Below are 17,031 nucleotides of genomic sequence, written 5' to 3' on the forward strand. Positions count from 1 at the left end.
AAGTACATGGGAAGAAAAGGGAATAAAAGAAAATACATAATAGGGCAACACAACATATACAATGTAACTACATAAGCACTAGCATCGGATGAAGCATACAGGGTGTAGCGTTAATGAGGTCAGTCCATAAGTGGGTCATTTAGGAGGCTGGTGACAGTGGGGAAGAAGCTGTTTTTGAGTCTGTTCGTGCATGTTCTCAGACTTTTGTATCTCCTGCCTGATGGAAGAAGTTGCAAGAGTGAGTAAGCCGGGTGGGAGGGATCTTTGATTATGCTGCCCGCTTTCCCCAGGCAGCGGGAGGTGTAGATGGAGTCAATGGATGGGAGGCTGGTTCGTGTGATGGACTGGGCGGTGTTCACGACTCTCTGAAGTTTCTTGCGGTCCTGGGCCGAGCAGTTGCCATACCAGGCTGTGATGCAGCCTGATAGGATGCTTTCTATGGTGCATCGGTAAACGTTGGTAAGGGTTACTGTGGACATGCCGAATTTCCTTAGTTTCCTGAGGAAGTATAGGCGCTGTTGTGCTTTCTTGGTGGTAGCGTCGACGTGGGTGGACCAGGACAGATTTTTGGAGATGTGCACCCCTAGGAATTTGAAACTGCTAACCATCTCCACCTCGGCCCCGTTGATGCTGACAGGGGTGTGCACAGTACTTTGCTTCCTGAAGTCAATGACCAGCTCTTTAGTTTTGCTGGCATTGAGGGAGAGATTTCTGTGCCCAAGTCTCCAATCTATCTATATCCTGCTGTATCCTCTGACAATCCTCGGCACTATCAGCAACTCTGCCAATCTACGTGTCATCGGCAAACTTACTAATCTGACCACCCACATTTTCCTCCAGATCATTTATACATACTGCAAACAACAGAGGTCCCAGCACTGATCTCTGCGGAACACCACTAGCTACAGATCTCCATTCTGAAAAACACCCTTCCACCGCTACTCTGTCTTCTATAACCAAGCCAGTTCTGTATCCATCGAGCCAGCCCACCCCGAATCCCGTGCGACTTGAAAATGAAAAATGAAATGAAAATCACTTATTGTCACAAGCAGGCTTCAAATGACGTTACTGTGAAAAGCCCCTAGTCGCCACATTCCGGCACCTGTTCGGGGAAGCTGGTACGGGAATTGAACCTACGCTGCTGGCCTGCTTTAAAAGCCAGCGATTTAGCCATGTGGTAAATCAGCCTCTGATTTTAGTTTTTTGTACCAGTCTGCCATGTCGGACCCTGTCAAACGCCTTACTAAAGTCCATATAAATCACATCCACAGCCCTCATCAATTTTCTTTGTCACTTCTTCAAAAAACTCAATCAAGTTGGTGAGACGTGACCTTCCCTGCACAAAACCGTGCTGCCTGTCACTAACTAGCTCATTTACATCCAAATATGCATGTATCCTGCCCTTCAGTATCTTTTACACAAGCTTCCCCACCACTAATCTCAGGCTCACCGGCCTATAATTTGCTGGATTACCCCTGTTTCCTTTCTTAAACAAGGGAACAACATTGGCTATTCTCCAGTCCTCTGGAACCTCGTCTGTGGTCAAAGAGGATGTGAGGATATCCACTAAGGCCCCAGCTCTTTGTCTCTTGGCTTCCTGCAGTAACCTGAGATAGATCCCATCCGGCCCCGGGGACTTGTTTACCTTAATGCAATTTGGTATACTCAACACTTCCTCCTTTGATATATTGAAGTTTTCAAGAGAGTTCACACACCTATCCCTGGTCTCAACATCTATCATGTCCTTCTCCCTGGTGAATACCGATACAAAGTACGGCAGCATGGTGGTTAGCACAATTGCTTCACAGCTCCAGGGTCCCAGGTTCGATTCCCAGCTTGGGCCACTGACTGTTCGGAGTCTGCACATACTCCCCGTGTGTGCGTGGGTTTCCTCCGGGTGCTCCGGTTTCCTCCCACAGTCCAAAGATGTGCGGGTTAGGTGGATTGGCCATGATAAATTGCCCTTAGTGTCTAAAATTGCCCTTAGTATTGGGTGGGGTTGCTGGGTTATGGGGATAGGGTGCTCTTTCAAAGAGCCGGTGCAGACTCGATGGGCCGAATGGCCTCCTTCTGCACTGTAAATTCTTTGAAAGTACTCATTAAGGATTTCACCCACTTCCTGTGGTTCCACGCACAACCTCCCTCCATTCACAGCGGACACAGGTTTGATTCCCGGCTTGGATCACTGTCTGTGTGGAGTCTGCACGTTCTCTTTCTCTTGCTACCCTCTGGCTGCTAATATATGCATTAAGAGCCTTGGCATTCTCCTTGTTGTCATTTTCAGTGGGAGGATTGTTACTGTCCCTTCAGTTCAAATAGGAAGAGTGTTGCTGGAATACTTGATACTCGCACTCAACCACTCTTCACTCACGCACTCACTGACTCATAAACTCTCTCTCTCTTCACTCACTCTTCACTCACGTACTCCTCTCTCACTTGTCTCTCATTCCTCACTCACTCGCTCATTCTTTACTCACTCACTCTGTCACTCACGCCCTCACATCTCCCTCCTCTCTCTCTCTCTCTCTTACACACACAGGGGAGGCGGTGGCGTAGGTTCATACTCCGAGGACCTGGGTTTGAATCCCGCCAGAGGGTGACATTTGAATTCAGTAAATATCTGGGGTTAAAAATCTAAACATAACCAGGAACCCATTGTCGATTGTCATCAAAACGCATCTGGTTCACTAATGTCCTTTAGGGAAGGAAATCTGCCGTCCTTACCCGGTCTGGCCTACACGTGACTCCAGGCCCACAGCAATGTGTTTGAGTCTTAAATACCCTCAGGGATGGGCAATAAACGCTGGCACAGCCAGCAATGCCCACATCCCATGAACGAATAAAAATAAACTCATTCACGCTTACCTTTTTCTCCCTCACAGGGGTTCGTGAAACTTTGAATTTAACAAAAGAAGAACCTGCAACTTAAAACCCACCTGGTTCACTATTAGCCTGAAGAAGCCAACCTCTGATTGGACAATCTGGAAGCAGCACGAAACTCAAATTGTATCGACCTGCCCTGGGAGTTTGGGAACTGATCCCGTTCTTTCCTAGGAGTTTGGGAACTGCTCCGGTTCTTTCCTCGGCTGCACTCGGCTGTGCGACTGTCCCTCCTGTATGAACAGTGAGGGTCGCCAGTTTGCTTGAGTGGGAGAGTGGAGCTGGGGGAGTTCCTCAGCTTTCTGCCCCTGAGGCCCGTATCCAAGAACCCTTTGGGCTGCACACCTACCAACCTAGAAAGGACAATAAGACCGACAAATTCCATAAATAAATTAACCTTGTGGCCATTTTGCAAAGGAAAGACTTCGATTTCCATCGCACATATTTCACCATCTCAAGGCATCGCAAAAAACAACTCTCATTCAATTTAGTACTTTTGACATGTTGTCACTGTTGTAAGGCAGGAAATGGACCAAGAAATATTTCCTCAGCGAGATATCAGAAATGGGGCCCTCGGTTAAATCAGTGGGCAGCAGTCTCACCTCTTTGTCAGAAGGTTGTGGATTCGAGCTCATACTAGAGACTGGAGTACAAAATCTAGGCCGAAAGTCCTGTGCAGCACTGAAGGAACCCTGCGCTGTCAGAGGCACCACCTCAGTATGAGATGTTAAATCGTCATCCCTCAATCAACACCTAAAATCAGATTGTCTGGCCCTGCTCATTGCTGTCGGTGGGAGCTTGCTGTGAGCAAATTGGTCTGTGTTGTAACATTGAACTAGATTTGACCAATACATTGTTGCTGCAAAGGCTTTGGAGTGACCTATGGGTATGAAATGTTTGGTAGAATTGCAAGTTCTTTCGCCTGTGTTGCTCCGTTACTCAACTCCGCCTTGGGACAAGATGTCAAATCTAAAGGAAATACTTGAACTCGATACATGTCTTGAGAATAATAGGGCTAGTTCTTTAAATCCAAGTATTTTCATCCCTCTGGGATGAGCTAATGGCCTCTCTTTCTCTCCATTGCAGCTTATTTTGCACTTCAAGTGATCCATGCAAGAAGAAGGTTCCACATTCCGCCCCCTGCAGTCAGCGGCAATGAGGACTTTGAGAGAGTGTATAGAGCACAGTAAGGGAACCACATCTCAGTTATCATTCAGACCTATCAGCAACAATGCAGCACAGCAGAATGGAAACTCAAACCTGGGGTTCAGGATGAGGAATAGCGAACAAAACCATGATCCCATATGTTCAATATGTTCCTCACTCTAGCCTGTTATTGGAATCACACCCTAAGGGGAGGAATTTCCACCTGACTTACCCAACTTCGAGCAACAGGATTGGGTTGACCACCCATTTTGCACACTTCCCACTTTACACCACCGCCCATTATATACCACATTCGGTCCTGGGTGCTGCGTTCAGTCCTGGGCACTGCGTTCAGTCCAGGGCCCTGCGTTCTGTCCTGGGCGCTGCGTTCAGTCCTGGGCGCTGCGTTCAGTCCAGAGCCCTGCGTTCTGTCCTGGGCGCTGCGTTCAGTCCTGGGCGCTGCGTTCAGTCCTGGGCGCTGCGTTCAGTCCTGGGCGCTGCGTTCAGTCCAGGGCCCTGCGTTCAGTCCTGGGCGCTGCGTTCAGTCCTGGGCGCTGCGTTCAGTCCTGGGCGCTGCGTTCGGTCCTGGGCGCTGCGTTCGGTCCTGGGCGCTGCGTTCAGTCCAGGGCCCTGCGTTCAGTCCTGGGCGCTGCGTTCAGTCCAGGGCCCTGCGTTCAGTCCTGGGCGCTGCGTTCAGTCCTGGGCGCTGCGTTCGGTCCTGGGCGCTGCGTTCGGTCCTGGGCGCTGCGTTCAGTCCAGGGCCCTGCGTTCAGTCCTGGGCGCTGCGTTCAGTCCTGGGCGCTGTGTTCAGTCCAGGGCCCTGCGTTCAGTCCTGGGCGCTGCGTTCAGTCCAGGGCCCTGCGTTCAGTCCTGGGCGCTGCGTTCAGTCCTGGGCGCTGCGTTCAGTCCTGGGCGCTGCGTTCAGTCCTGGGCGCTGCGTTCAGTCCTGGGCGCTGTGTTCAGTCCTGGGCGCTGCGTTCTGTCCTGGGCTCTGCGTTCAGTCCTGGGCGCTGCGTTCAGTCCTGGGCGCTGTGTTCAGTCCTGGGCGCTGCGTTCAGTCCTGGGCGCTGCGTTCAGTCCTGGGCGCTGTGTTCAGTCCAGGGCCCTGCGTTCGGTCCTGGGCGCTGCGTTCAGTCCTGGGCGCTGCGTTCGGTCCTGGGCGCTGCGTTCGGTCCTGGGCGCTGCGTTCAGTCCTGGGCGCTGTGTTCAGTCCTGGGCGCTGCGTTTGGTCCTGGGCGCTGCGTTTGGTCCTGGGCGCTGCGTTTGGTCCTGGGCGCTGCGTTCGGTCCTGGGCGCTGCGTTCGGTCCTGGGCGCTGCGTTCGGTCCTGGGCGCTGCGTTCGGTCCTGGGCGCTGCGTTCGGTCCTGGGCGCTGCGTTCGGTCCTGGGCGCTGCGTTCGGTCCTGGGCGCTGCGTTCGGTCCTGGGCGCTGCGTTCGGTCCTGGGCGCTGCGTTCAGTCCTGGGCGCTGCGTTCAGTCCTGGGCGCTGCGTTCAGTCCAGGGCCCTGCGTTCAGTCCTGGGTGCTGCGTTCAGCCCTGGGTGCTGCGTTCAGTCCTGGGCGCTGCGTTCAGTCCTGGGCCCTGCGTTCAGTCCTGGGCGCTGCGTTCAGTCCTGGGCGCTGCGTTCAGTCCAGGGCCCTGCGTTCGGTCCTGGGCGCTGCGTTCGGTCCTGGGCGCTGCGTTCGGTCCTGGGCGCTGCGTTCAGTCCTGGGCGCTGCGTTCAGTCCTGGGCGCTGCGTTCAGTCCTGGGCGCTGCGTTCAGTCCTGGGCGCTGCGTTCAGTCCTGGGCGCTGCGTTCAGTCCTGGGCGCTGCGTTCAGTCCTGGGCGCTGCGTTCAGCCCTGGGCGCTGTGTTCAGTCCTGGGCGCTGCGTTCGGTCCTGGGCGCTGCGTTCGGTCCTGGGCGCTGCGTTCGGTCCTGGGCGCTGCGTTTGGTCCTGGGCGCTGCGTTTGGTCCTGGGCGCTGCGTTCAGTCCTGGGCCCTGCGTTCAGTCCAGGGCCCTGCGTTCAGTCCTGGGCGCTGCGTTCAGTCCTGGGCGCTGCGTTCTGTCCTGGGCGCTGCGTTCAGTCCTGGGTGCTGCGTTTGGTCCTGGGCGCTGCGTTTGGTCCTGGGCGCTGCGTTCAGTCCTGGGCCCTGCGTTCAGTCCTGGGCGCTGCGTTCAGTCCTGGGCGCTGCGTTCAGTCCTGGGCGCTGCGTTCAGTCCTGGGCCCTGCGTTCTGTCCTGGGCGCTGCGTTCTGTCCTGGGCGCTGCGTTCTGTCCAGAGCCCTGCGTTCTGTCCTGGGCGCTACGTTCAGTCCAGAGCCCTGCGTTCAGTCCTGGGCGCTGCGTTCAGTCCTGGGCGCTGCGTTCAGTCCTGGGCGCTGCGTTCTGTCCTGGGCGCTGCGTTCTGTCCAGAGCCCTGCGTTCTGTCCTGGGCGCTGCGTTCTGTCCTGGGCGCTGCGTTCTGTCCTGGGCGTTGCGTTCTGTCCAGAGCCCTGCGTTCTGTCCTGGGAGCTGCGTTCTGTCCTGGGCGCTGCGTTCGGTCCTGGGCGCTGCGTTCAGTCCTGGGCCCTGCGTTCAGTCCTGGGCGCTGCGTTCAGTCCTGGGCGCTGCGTTCTGTCCTGGGCGCTGCGTTCGGTCCTGGGCGCTGCGTTCGGTCCTGGGCGCTGCGTTCGGTCCTGGGCGCTGCGTTCTGTCCTGGGCGCTACGTTCAGTCCTGTGCGCTGCGTTCAGTCCTGGGCGCTGCGTTCAGTCCAGGGCCCTGCGTTCAGTCCTGGGCGTTGCGTTTGGTCCTGGGCGCTGCGTTCAGTCCTGGGCGCTGCGTTCTGTCCTGGGCGCTGCGTTTGGTCCTGGGCGCTGCGTTCCGTCCTGGGCGCTGCGTTCGGTCCTGGGCGCTGCGTTCGGTCCTGGGCGCTGCGTTCGGTCCTGGGCGCTGCGTTCGGTCCTGGGCGCTGCGTTCGGTCCTGGGCGCTGCGTTCGGTCCTGGGCGCTGTGTTCAGTCCTGGGCGCTGCGTTCAGTCCTGGGCGCTGCGTTCAGTCCTGGGCGCTGCGTTCGGTCCTGGGCGTTGCGTTTGGTCCTGGGCGCTGCGTTCCGTCCTGGGCGCTGCGTTCAGTCCAGGGCCCTGCGTTCAGTCCTGGGCGCTGCGTTCAGTCCTGGGCGCTGCGTTCAGTCCTGGGCGCTGCGTTTGGTCCTGGGCGTTGCGTTTGGTCCTGGGCGCTGCGTTCCGTCCTGGGCGCTGCGTTCAGTCCAGGGCCCTGCGTTCAGTCCTGGGCGCTGCGTTCAGTCCTGGGCGCTGCGTTCAGTCCTGGGCGCTGCGTTCGGTCCTGGGCGTTGCGTTTGGTCCTGGGCGCTGCGTTCCGTCCTGGGCGCTGCGTTCAGTCCAGGGCCCTGCGTTCAGTCCTGGGCGCTGCGTTCAGTCCTGGGCGCTGCGTTCAGCCCTGGGCGCTACGTTCAGTCCTGGGCCCTGCGTTCTGTCCAGAGCCCTGCGTTCAGTCCTGGGCGCTGCGTTCAGTCCTGGGCGCTGCGTTCAGTCCTGGGCGCTGCGTTCAGTCCTGGGCACTGCGTTCAGTCCTGGGCGCTGCGTTCAGTCCTGGGCGCTGCGTTCAGTCCTGGGCGCTGCGTTCGGTCCAGGGCCCTGCGTTCAGTCCTGGGCGCTGCGTTCAGTCCTGGGTGCTGCGTTCAGTCCAGGGCCCTGCGTTCAGTCCTGGGTGCTGCGTTCAGTCCTGGGCGCTGCGTTCAGTCCTGGGTGCTGCGTTCAGTCCTGGGCGCTGCGTTCAGTCCTGGGTGCTGCGTTCAGTCCTGGGCGCTGCGTTCAGTCCTGGGTGCTGCGTTCAGTCCTGTGCGCTGCGTTCAGTCCTGTGCGCTGCGTTCAGTCCAGGGTGCTATGTTCAGTCCTGGGCGCTGCGTTCAGTCCTGGGTGCTGCGTTCAGTCCTGGGCGCTGCGTTCAGTCCTGGGTGCTGCGTTCAGTCCTGGGCGCTGCGTTCAGTCCTGGGTGCTGCGTTCAGTCCTGGGCGCTGCGTTCAGTCCTGGGTGCTGCGTTCAGTCCTGGGCGCTGCGTTCAGTCCTGGGTGCTGCGTTCAGTCCTGGGTGCTGCGTTCAGTCCTGGGCGCTGCGTTCAGTCCTGGGTGCTGCGTTCAGTCCTGGGCGCTGCGTTCAGTCCAGAGCGCTGCGTTCAGTCCTGGGCGCTGCGTTCAGTCCTGGGCGCTGCGTTCAGTCCTGGGCGCTGCGTTCAGTCCTGGGCGCTGCGTTCAGTCCTGGGCCCTGCGTTCAGTCCTGGGCGCTGCGTTCAGTCCTGGGCGCTGCGTTCAGTCCTGGGCGCTGCGTTCAGTCCTGGGCGCTGCGTTCAGTCCTGGGCGCTGCGTTCAGTCCTGGGTGCTGCGTTCAGTCCTGGGTGCTGCGTTCAGTCCTGTGCGCTGCGTTCAGTCCAGGGTGCTATGTTCAGTCCTGTGCGCTGCGTTCAGTCCAGGGTGCTATGTTCAGTCCTGTGCGCTGCGTTCAGTCCAGGGTGCTATGTTCAGTCCTGGGCGCTGCACTTCATGAAGGGTATTTTGAGCTTGGAGGCGGTGTCGTACAGATTCACGAGAACCAAAAAGAATAAATTGTGAGAATCGGTCACACATACTAAGCTGATATTTCGTCGAGTAGAAAGGGTGGGTGACCTAATTGAGATGCAAGGATTTGAGCGAGTAGAGAGAACAAAACTATCTCCTCTGGGAAGGCAGCCAATGGAGGCACAATTAAAACCAGGCTACTCAAGGGGAATGTGCAGAATTACCTTTTAGTTTTCCGTGGGATGTTTACGTGAGCAATCATTGTCCATTCGTGAGAAGTTGGTGGTGAGCTGCCTTCTTGAACCGCAGCAGTTCCATCCCTCTTCATACAAAGGGCAGTAGTAATCTGGACACCCCCCCCCCCCCCCCCCCCCCCCGACCCCCGCGGCAGGTATTCCCACAGCGGGGCGGCCCACAGGATGGGGAACCCGCGGCGGGGGGTGAATTTTGACGGGTCTGAAAGATCCTGTCAGCGGGAAAGGGTCAGACAATCCCGCTCGAAAGTTAATAATTTTATTAGCTAAGGGTATTCAGCATTGTGGGTAGGGGGTGTTCACGTATAGATTAACCATGGTCTGACTCAAGGGGCTGAATGGTTTCCGCCCCATTCCGAGGTTGTTGCGTAACTATTGTTTGACTGATCTGCTGGAAAAGTTCCAGCACAAAAATCAATCAATTATTATTTATCTAAACACAATACATTTTTTAATTGTGTCTGTCCATCTCCTTCCTCTCTCTCTCTCTCTCGCTCTACCCCCTTCGCTCTCTCATAACCCTCCCTCTCTCTCTCGTTGTCTCATCCTCGCTCTTGATATCTCTCTCTCGTTCCTTCTCTTTCTGTCTCTCTCTCATTCCTTCCCTCCCTCTCTCTCGTTCCCTTCCTCTCTCTCTCTCTCTCTCGTTCCCTCCTCTCTCTCTCTCTCTTTCCCTCCCGCTCTCTCGTTCCCCCCCCTCTCTCTCTCTCGTTCTTGTTCTCTCTCTCTCTCTCTCTCTCTCTCTCACAACCAAATAATTCCACTCACACTTGTTACCTCCATCAGACATTCGCAGCTCAGTTGAAGGAGATTATGAAAGAAAAGTGTTAGAAATAAGTGTGATGCCACAGAACAGCTGAATCTCTAACTTTCCCTGCAAACCAGATAAATATGTTTTACTTCTCATTTCTCTGGCAGACTGAATTCCTCGGAGTATTATCCGTTGTTCTTGAGTGTGTTTTGGATTGCTGGCGTGTCCTTCAGTCAGGGTAAGAGGAACAAATTTATTCCTGTCCGGTTTAATTCTCTCTTCTCTAACTAAGCTCTCTTCATTAAACTCCCAGCCTCTATGTCTGGCCTACTCAATATAAAGTGGACAATATAAAGTAGAAAGGGCCGCATGGTAGCACAGTGGTTAGCACTGTTGCTGCACAGCACCAGAGGCCTGGGTTCGATTCCCGGCTTGGGTCACTGTCTGTGCGGAGTCTGCACGTTCTCCCCGTGTCTGCGTGGGTTTCCTCCGGGTGCTCCGGTTTCCTCCCACAGTCCAAAGATGTGCGGGTTAGGTGGATTGGCCATGATAAATTGCCCTCGGTGTCCAAAAATGTTGGGTGGGGTTACTGGGTTACGGGGATAGGGTGGAGGTGTTGACCTTGGGTAGGGTGCTCTTCCCAAGGACCGGTGCAGACTCGATGGGCTGAATGGCCTCCTTCTGCACTGTAAATTCTATGAAACTATTCTATGAAATTGTACAGTCATTCAAATGAGACAATTTAAGTAACATTGCAGGTTGAGAACGCAGTGGTAAAGTGTCATTTTGAGCAGTTAGATAAGTTGAAGGAGTTAACAAACATCCAGAGGTGGATTTCCAATGAAACCCACTGTCTGAGGCACAGGGCCCTGGCTGGGGTGGGGCGGGGGGTGGGCGGAGACGACCAATGCCGGTCGGTGCACAGGGCCCTGGCCGGGGTGGGGCGGAGGGGAGGGAGACCAATGCCGGTCGGTGCACAGGGCCCTGGCCGAGGAGGGGGGCACGATGGGCGCAGGGGGTGTGTGGGTGTGGGGTTCTGAATGGAGACCCATTGGGAGAGCTCCAATTCCAGCGATCCTTGGAGGTTGGTGCCAGCGAGAATGGTGGTGGGAGGGGGGCATTGACGCCCCGATGCTGGCAATGATGGTGGAGGGTCGGGGAAGGGGGGGGGGGGGGGTTAGGAGGTGCCTTTATTGTCACTTTGAGATCAGGACACCCTTTGTAAAGCCCTGGTCTCTGTGAAGCCGGGCTTGCTGGCTTGTTTAGGCCCTGCCCCTGTCAGCGCTAGTGCAAAACCCTCCCCCTTCGACTCAAAAACATTTTATAAGTGTGGGTGGATTGGGATCTGGATTGCGTCGGCCCATCCGGAATGGAACCCCCCCCCCCCCATGGTCTAGGTTGTGACACATTGAAATCCGGTCCCTGCGGCGATGTTTATTTGGGGTCCATGCAGACACTAACCAGTTTGTGTTCCTTCCATACAGCTCTGGCAGTGTGCGTTGGAGTTCTCTATCTGTACAGCAGGTACAAGTACTTCATAGGTTACTCGGAATCAGCACTACAAAGGTGAGACTGAGCTCTTCTCACTAAAGCAGCAACTTCCGTTACATCAGGGTTTCTAACGGGAGTGGTCCAATATATCCTACATCTTATGGTCTTGTGGTATTGTGTTAGAATTTTATAAATCCTTCGTTTGGTGTCAATTGGAGTAAAGTGGATGATCCTAGATACTACACTTCAGGAATGATGCCAAGACGTTGGCAAGAGTACAGAAGATATTATGAGGAGAGGTTGTAAAAATTCAGATCACTTGGGACAAAAATGGTTACGAGGTGCCCCAACAGAAAATTAGAAGATTATTAAAAAGATTTTTACAGAGAACAACTATTCTCTCTAGCGAGAGGGTCAGTGAGCACAGGTCAAAGGTTTAAAATCATTGGCGAGAATTCTCTGGTCATCGGGATTCGCCTTTCCCGTCGGAGCGCACCCCCCAGCCAGTGGGTTTCCCGACTACGTGACGTGGTTTCAATGGAAAATCCCATTGAGACGTTAGGGGAGGATAGAATCCCGCTGCAGGAGAATGTGGCGGGGCCGAGGTACATACAGCTGGGGGACCCGAGAATCCCGCCCATTGACAGAGATCCTTTCACTTGAGACCTTTTGGATCTGGAACATTCTATCTGAAAAGATGATGGAAGCAGATTCTGGAAGTAATTTTAGTCATAGAATCATACAGCACAGAAAAGGGCTTTCGGCCCATCAAGTCTGCGTCAGTCAAAAACAACCACTTACCTGTTTGAATCCCATTTTCCAGCACTTGGCTGTAGCCCTGTCTGCCTTGGCATCGTGTGCGTGGGTTTCCTCTGGTGCTCCGGTTTCCTCCCACAGTCCAAAGACGTGCAGGTTAGGTGGATTGGCCACGCTAAATTGCCCTTCGTGTCCAAAGGGGTTGGGTGGGGTTGCTGGGTTATGGGCATGGGGCGGAGTTCTGGGCTTAAAATGGGGGTGCTCTTTCCAAGGGCCGGTGCAGGCTCGATGGGCTGAGTGGCCTCCTTGTAAATTCTATGTAATCTATGTAACCACAGGACGACCCAAATATTTCCCTGGGGCAAATGCAAACGCATCCTCACCCTCCATCCTCACCCACATTGCCTCTGTTCCCTATCCCAACCCCGGACCTTCTCGGCGTTCGCTGCCCAAAAGACTGTCTCCCTCTCTGAATCACCGTCTTCCAAATCCAATCCAGCGGATAGTGGGAGTCTGGAACTCGCTGTCTGAAAGGGTGGTGGAGGCCGAGAGACCCTCAGTATTCAGAGGTGCACTTGCGATCCCAGGGCAGACGAGGCTCTGGGCCAAGTGGCGGAAAATGGGATTAAAATAATTTGGCGGTTGTTTCTGCCGACACAGAGCCGATGGGCCGAAGGTCCTTTTCTGTGCTGTAGGACTCTATGATAAATACTTGAAAAGAATAAAATTGTCAGGCTATGAGGAAAGAGGACGGGGTGTCGGGTTAATCGGGGAGCTCTTGTTCACAGAGGCAGCATGGGCATAATGGCCAAGTGGCCTCGCTCGGTGCTATAAGAGCCCTTCATGGTGAAAAGCCAGGGTTGTTTTCCTGTTACATTCCAGTAACCTTGTACATTCTCTTTGCTCGGCTGATGATGAATTCATCTTCTCTCCCTCCCAGGTTGCGTCCATTGTACTTTGGCGCCACCATGCTCTGGATTCTGATTGGTTTGGCTTCACTCGGTGTCCTCAGCCAGCTGTGCTCTCGGTATCTCGGTTATAATCCCATGACTGCTGCAAGAAGCTACGTTGAACTGTGAACAATTTTGGGGTGGCACAGAACTTCCGTTTCAAGTGTTACCAGGCAGATGTTTATTTCACGCAATAACCAAACCAACAATCTGTGTATTTTAAAGTCCCATTTTCCTTTTGATTGGACTGTTGAGGCTGAGGCTCCGAAGCTAGTCTCTCCAAGTATCTATGTGGTGTTTTAATGGACTTTGATCTCTGGGGACCCCTGATTCCAAAGTGTGTTTTGGTGACTCGGATCCAATCCCTCATTCCCTCAGAAGTATTCTTAGAAGAATCTGTCCATCTGAAGACAGCAACTTTAATTGCAAAATAGTTGTAACAAAACAGGCAAACAGCTCCTAATGTCTCCTCCTACCTCACTTCACCTCGTCTGATGAACATATCCTAATTTCTTCCTCCTCCATGTGTTTATCTAATATCTCCTTAAATGCGTCTTTACCATTCATCTCAACTACTCCCTGTGGTGGAGAGACAGGGGCTGGTTTAGCACAGGGCTAAAGAGCTGGCTTTTAAAGCAGACCAAGGCGGGCCAGCAGCGCGGTTCAATTCCCGTACCAGCCTCCCCGAACAGGCACGGAGTGTGGCAACTAGGGGTTTTTCACAGTAACTTCATTTGAAGCCTACTTGTGACGATAAGCGATTTTCATTTCATTTTTTTCATTTCCAACGCTTTCACTACACTTTGGGTAAGGATTATCTTGAATTAGCTCATAGGGGCAGCACGGTAGCACAGTGGTTAGCACAGTTGCTTCACAGCTCCAGGGTCCCAGATTGGATTCCCGGCTTGGGTCACTGTCTGTGCAGAGTCTGCACGTTCTCTCAGTGTCTGCGTGGGTTTCCTCCGGGTGCTCCGGTTTCCTCCCACAGTCCAAAGATGTGCAGATTAGGTGGATTGGCCATGATAAATTGCCCCTTAGTGTCCAAATAGGTTAGGTGGGGTTACTGGCTGCGGGGATAGGGTGGAGGTGTGGGCTTAAGTGGGGTGCTCTTTCCAAGGGCCGGTGCAGACTCGTTGGGCCGAATGGCCTCTTTCTGCACTGTAAATCTTTTGATTGTATAATTCTATGAAACATAATGGATAATAATAATCGTTATGGGCAGCACGGTGGCGCAGTGGTTAGCGCAGCTGACTCATGGTGCCGAGGTCCCGGGTTCGATCCCGGCTCTGGGTCACTGTCCGTGTGGAGTTTGCACATTCCTCCCGTGTCTGCGTGCGTTTCGCCCCACAACCCAAAGATGTGCAGGATAGGTGGATTGGCCACACTAAAATTGCCCCTTAATTGGAGAAATTTGGGTATGCTACATTTATAAAAAAATAATAATAATCTTTATTATTGTCACAAGTAGGCTTACATTAACACTGCAATGAAGTTACTGTGAAAAGCCCCTAGTTGCCACATTCAGGCGCCTGTTCGGGTACACGGAGGGAGAATTCAGAATGTTCGATTCAGCTAACAAGCACGTCTTTCGGGACTTGTGGGAGGAAACCAGAGCTCCCGGATGAAACTCACGCAGACACAGGGGGAATGTGCAGACTCCGCACAGACAGTGACCCAAGCCGGGAATCAAAGTGGGTCCTGGGCGCTGTGAAGCAACAGTGTTAACAACTGTGCTACAGTGCCGCCCATAATCAAGGAGCTTGACAGGGTAAATGCTGAGAGGATGCTTCCTGTATGGGAGAGATAGGACCAGAGGGCAGAGTCTCAGAATAAAGGGGCTCAATTTAAGACTGAGATGAAGAGGAATTTCTTGTGAAGGTGGTGAGTCTTTGGAACTCCTTGTCACAGAGAGCTGTGGGGGCAGAATCCTTGTGTATATTTGAGGCCGAGATAGATTCTTGATCAGTAAGGGAATCAAGGGTTACGGGGAACGGGCAGGAAAGTCGACGTGAGGAATGTTGGATCAGCCACGATCCTATTGAATGGAAGAGCAGACTCGAAATGCCTAACGGCCTGCTCCTTATGGTCTTCTGAATGATGGAGGAACGCAGGTACCTTGAACACTTGTAGGGCTGGAGGAGATTACAGAGCTAGGGAAGAGTGAGGCTGAGGAGGGGCTTCAAAACAAACATGAACATTTTAAGGCTCAGCTATTGCTCGACCAGTGTAGGTCAGTGAGCACAGAGGGCGATGCATGAATGGGTCTTGGTGCAAGTAGCAGATTTGTAGATGAACTTGAGCTTACAGAAGGCCGAGGAAAGAGGCCTGTTCGATCTTTCCTGATGGTTGTAACTCTCTTACTCCTGGGACTCTCTTATTAAAAGCTGTGTTGCTTCTTTTTGGGATGTTTGTATCTGTACCCCACTTCCCTCTGTCCCTCTACTCTATGGAGACTGTAATTGGCCGAACAATATGTGACCCACTTATTGTCCCACCACAAATCAGCATCTGTTTCATTGAATTTCTGCATTTACTACCTCCCCCTGCCCCCAATTTGGTGTGAGCCGCAAATTTTGAAACCTCACCTCCGATATCCGGGTTCACCAGTTTTGGTAGATTTGCCGAAACCAATATGGCAAGATTCTGACCCCAGCTCTAACTCATACCGACCGTGAGGAAACTTGCTGAGCGATCACTCTTATTTATTCATTGTAATAAATATTACCTACATATGTAATTAGTGTTTTATTTTTACATGGGTTACTTGAAAATATCAATAAAGCTGCACATCTTGCACAATGACTCCAGGTAAAGTTATTTTGAACAAAGACCATCCATTTTCACTCGACACAGTGGGAACACGAGCTGAGGATTCCCACTATTCAAGTAAACCCAAGAGGTCAAATCGCACCAGGAGAAAGGAAAATAACTTGCATTTGTATAGTGCCTTTCCTGCCCTCGGAACTTCCAGATGTGTTTTACAGCCAGTGAAGTACTTTTAGATGTAGTCACTGCTGTTAATGTAGGGAAAGGGAACAGGCAGTTTGCCGACTCCCACAAACAGCCAAGTGAAAATGAACAAGTTAATTTTTAAAAAAAGTGATGTTGGTTCAGATTGGCCCAGGAAAGCAGAGAGAGATCCCAATACTCAACTTCAAAATATTGGCCACGGGATATTTTACTCCTGAGGGCAGACAGGGCCTCAGTTAGAACACTCACCAAAAAGACGACACCTCTGACAGAGCAGCACTCCCTCAGTGCAGCCTCGATTTCCTGCTCGGGCCCCTGGCACGGGACCTGGATCCGCAATCCTCTAATTCAGAGGTAAAAATGTTGCTAGCCGAGCCACATCGATATTTCAACAAATTGTCCTGCCCTTGCTGAGTTTCGGGGTTGTGCAATAGTATTGGCAGGCAAAGAGAGAAAGTTACGAATATAGCACAAGCTCTGAGATTGGGGAAGTTCCAATCCACTTCCTCCTGGGACAAGCCCTGATCATTCGAAAAAGAATTCAATGACCTCAGAGCTAAGGCAGATGGAAAAACAAGCTCAGCTCTGTGTCTAAGCTGACACTGGGGAGGGATTTTGAACATGAAATGAAAATGGCTTATTGTCACAAGTAGGCTTCAAATGAAGTTACTGTGAAAAGCCCCTAGTCGCCACATTCCGGCGCCTGTTCGGGGAGGCTGGTACGGGAATTGAACCGTGCTGCTGGTCTTGTTCTGCGTTACAAGCCAGCTGTTTAGCCCACTGTGATTTTAGAATACAGCAAAGGAGGATCAACACACAGATAAAAGGGGAAATGGAATATGAATGTGAAGTAACGATTTGCGGTGGCGGCCATGGAGTGAGTGGTCGCACTCGAGGTGGAACTTTCTTGTCCTTCCCCACCCTGTTTGAGGGGATTTGTTGGTAAAAGGTGCATGAGCACTGAAGGGTTGCAATACTCCTCTGGTGGGGCTGGTTAATGGCTAACCAGACGAGGAGTGTAACCAGTAAGAGTCAGCAGCTTGACCACGAGAATACTCGAGGTGAATAACAGAAAAAGATGGCGGAAGGCGTTGGGGAATCGCTGCCCGCCCGGTGGTCTACGGAGCAACTCGTGAACCTTTTGAACAACAATGTCCAGCAGCAGAGGAAGGAGGCCTCAAGAGGACCTGACAAAGGTGGCGGAGCCGCTTAGGGCGGCTATCGAGAGAGTGGAGCAGAGGCTGGAGGCGCAGGGCCTGGTACTCAGGAGGTGGAGGAGTCGATGGGGGCACGAGGACCGGCT

At 53.3% G+C, this 17,031-nt stretch overlaps 1 protein-coding gene across 1 annotated transcript in view; it reads left to right on the forward strand.

Moving 5' to 3' along the window:
- The window catches only part of ltc4s (leukotriene C4 synthase), a 40,948-nt gene extending 25,388 nt beyond the window's left edge, over positions 1 to 15,560 (forward strand). The window contains exons 2-5 of the mRNA XM_072512693.1: positions 3,967 to 4,066; positions 9,729 to 9,799; positions 11,046 to 11,127; positions 12,749 to 15,560. Of these exons, the coding sequence (XP_072368794.1) occupies positions 3,967 to 4,066; positions 9,729 to 9,799; positions 11,046 to 11,127; positions 12,749 to 12,887 (392 nt within the window). The 3' untranslated portion in view covers positions 12,888 to 15,560. The remainder of the gene's footprint in view (positions 1 to 3,966; positions 4,067 to 9,728; positions 9,800 to 11,045; positions 11,128 to 12,748) is intronic.
- The last annotated feature ends 1,471 nt before the right edge of the window (positions 15,561 to 17,031 follow it).

Source organism: Scyliorhinus torazame, chromosome 7, assembly GCF_047496885.1.
Source record: "Scyliorhinus torazame isolate Kashiwa2021f chromosome 7, sScyTor2.1, whole genome shotgun sequence".
Taxonomy (NCBI): domain Eukaryota; kingdom Metazoa; phylum Chordata; class Chondrichthyes; order Carcharhiniformes; family Scyliorhinidae; genus Scyliorhinus; species Scyliorhinus torazame.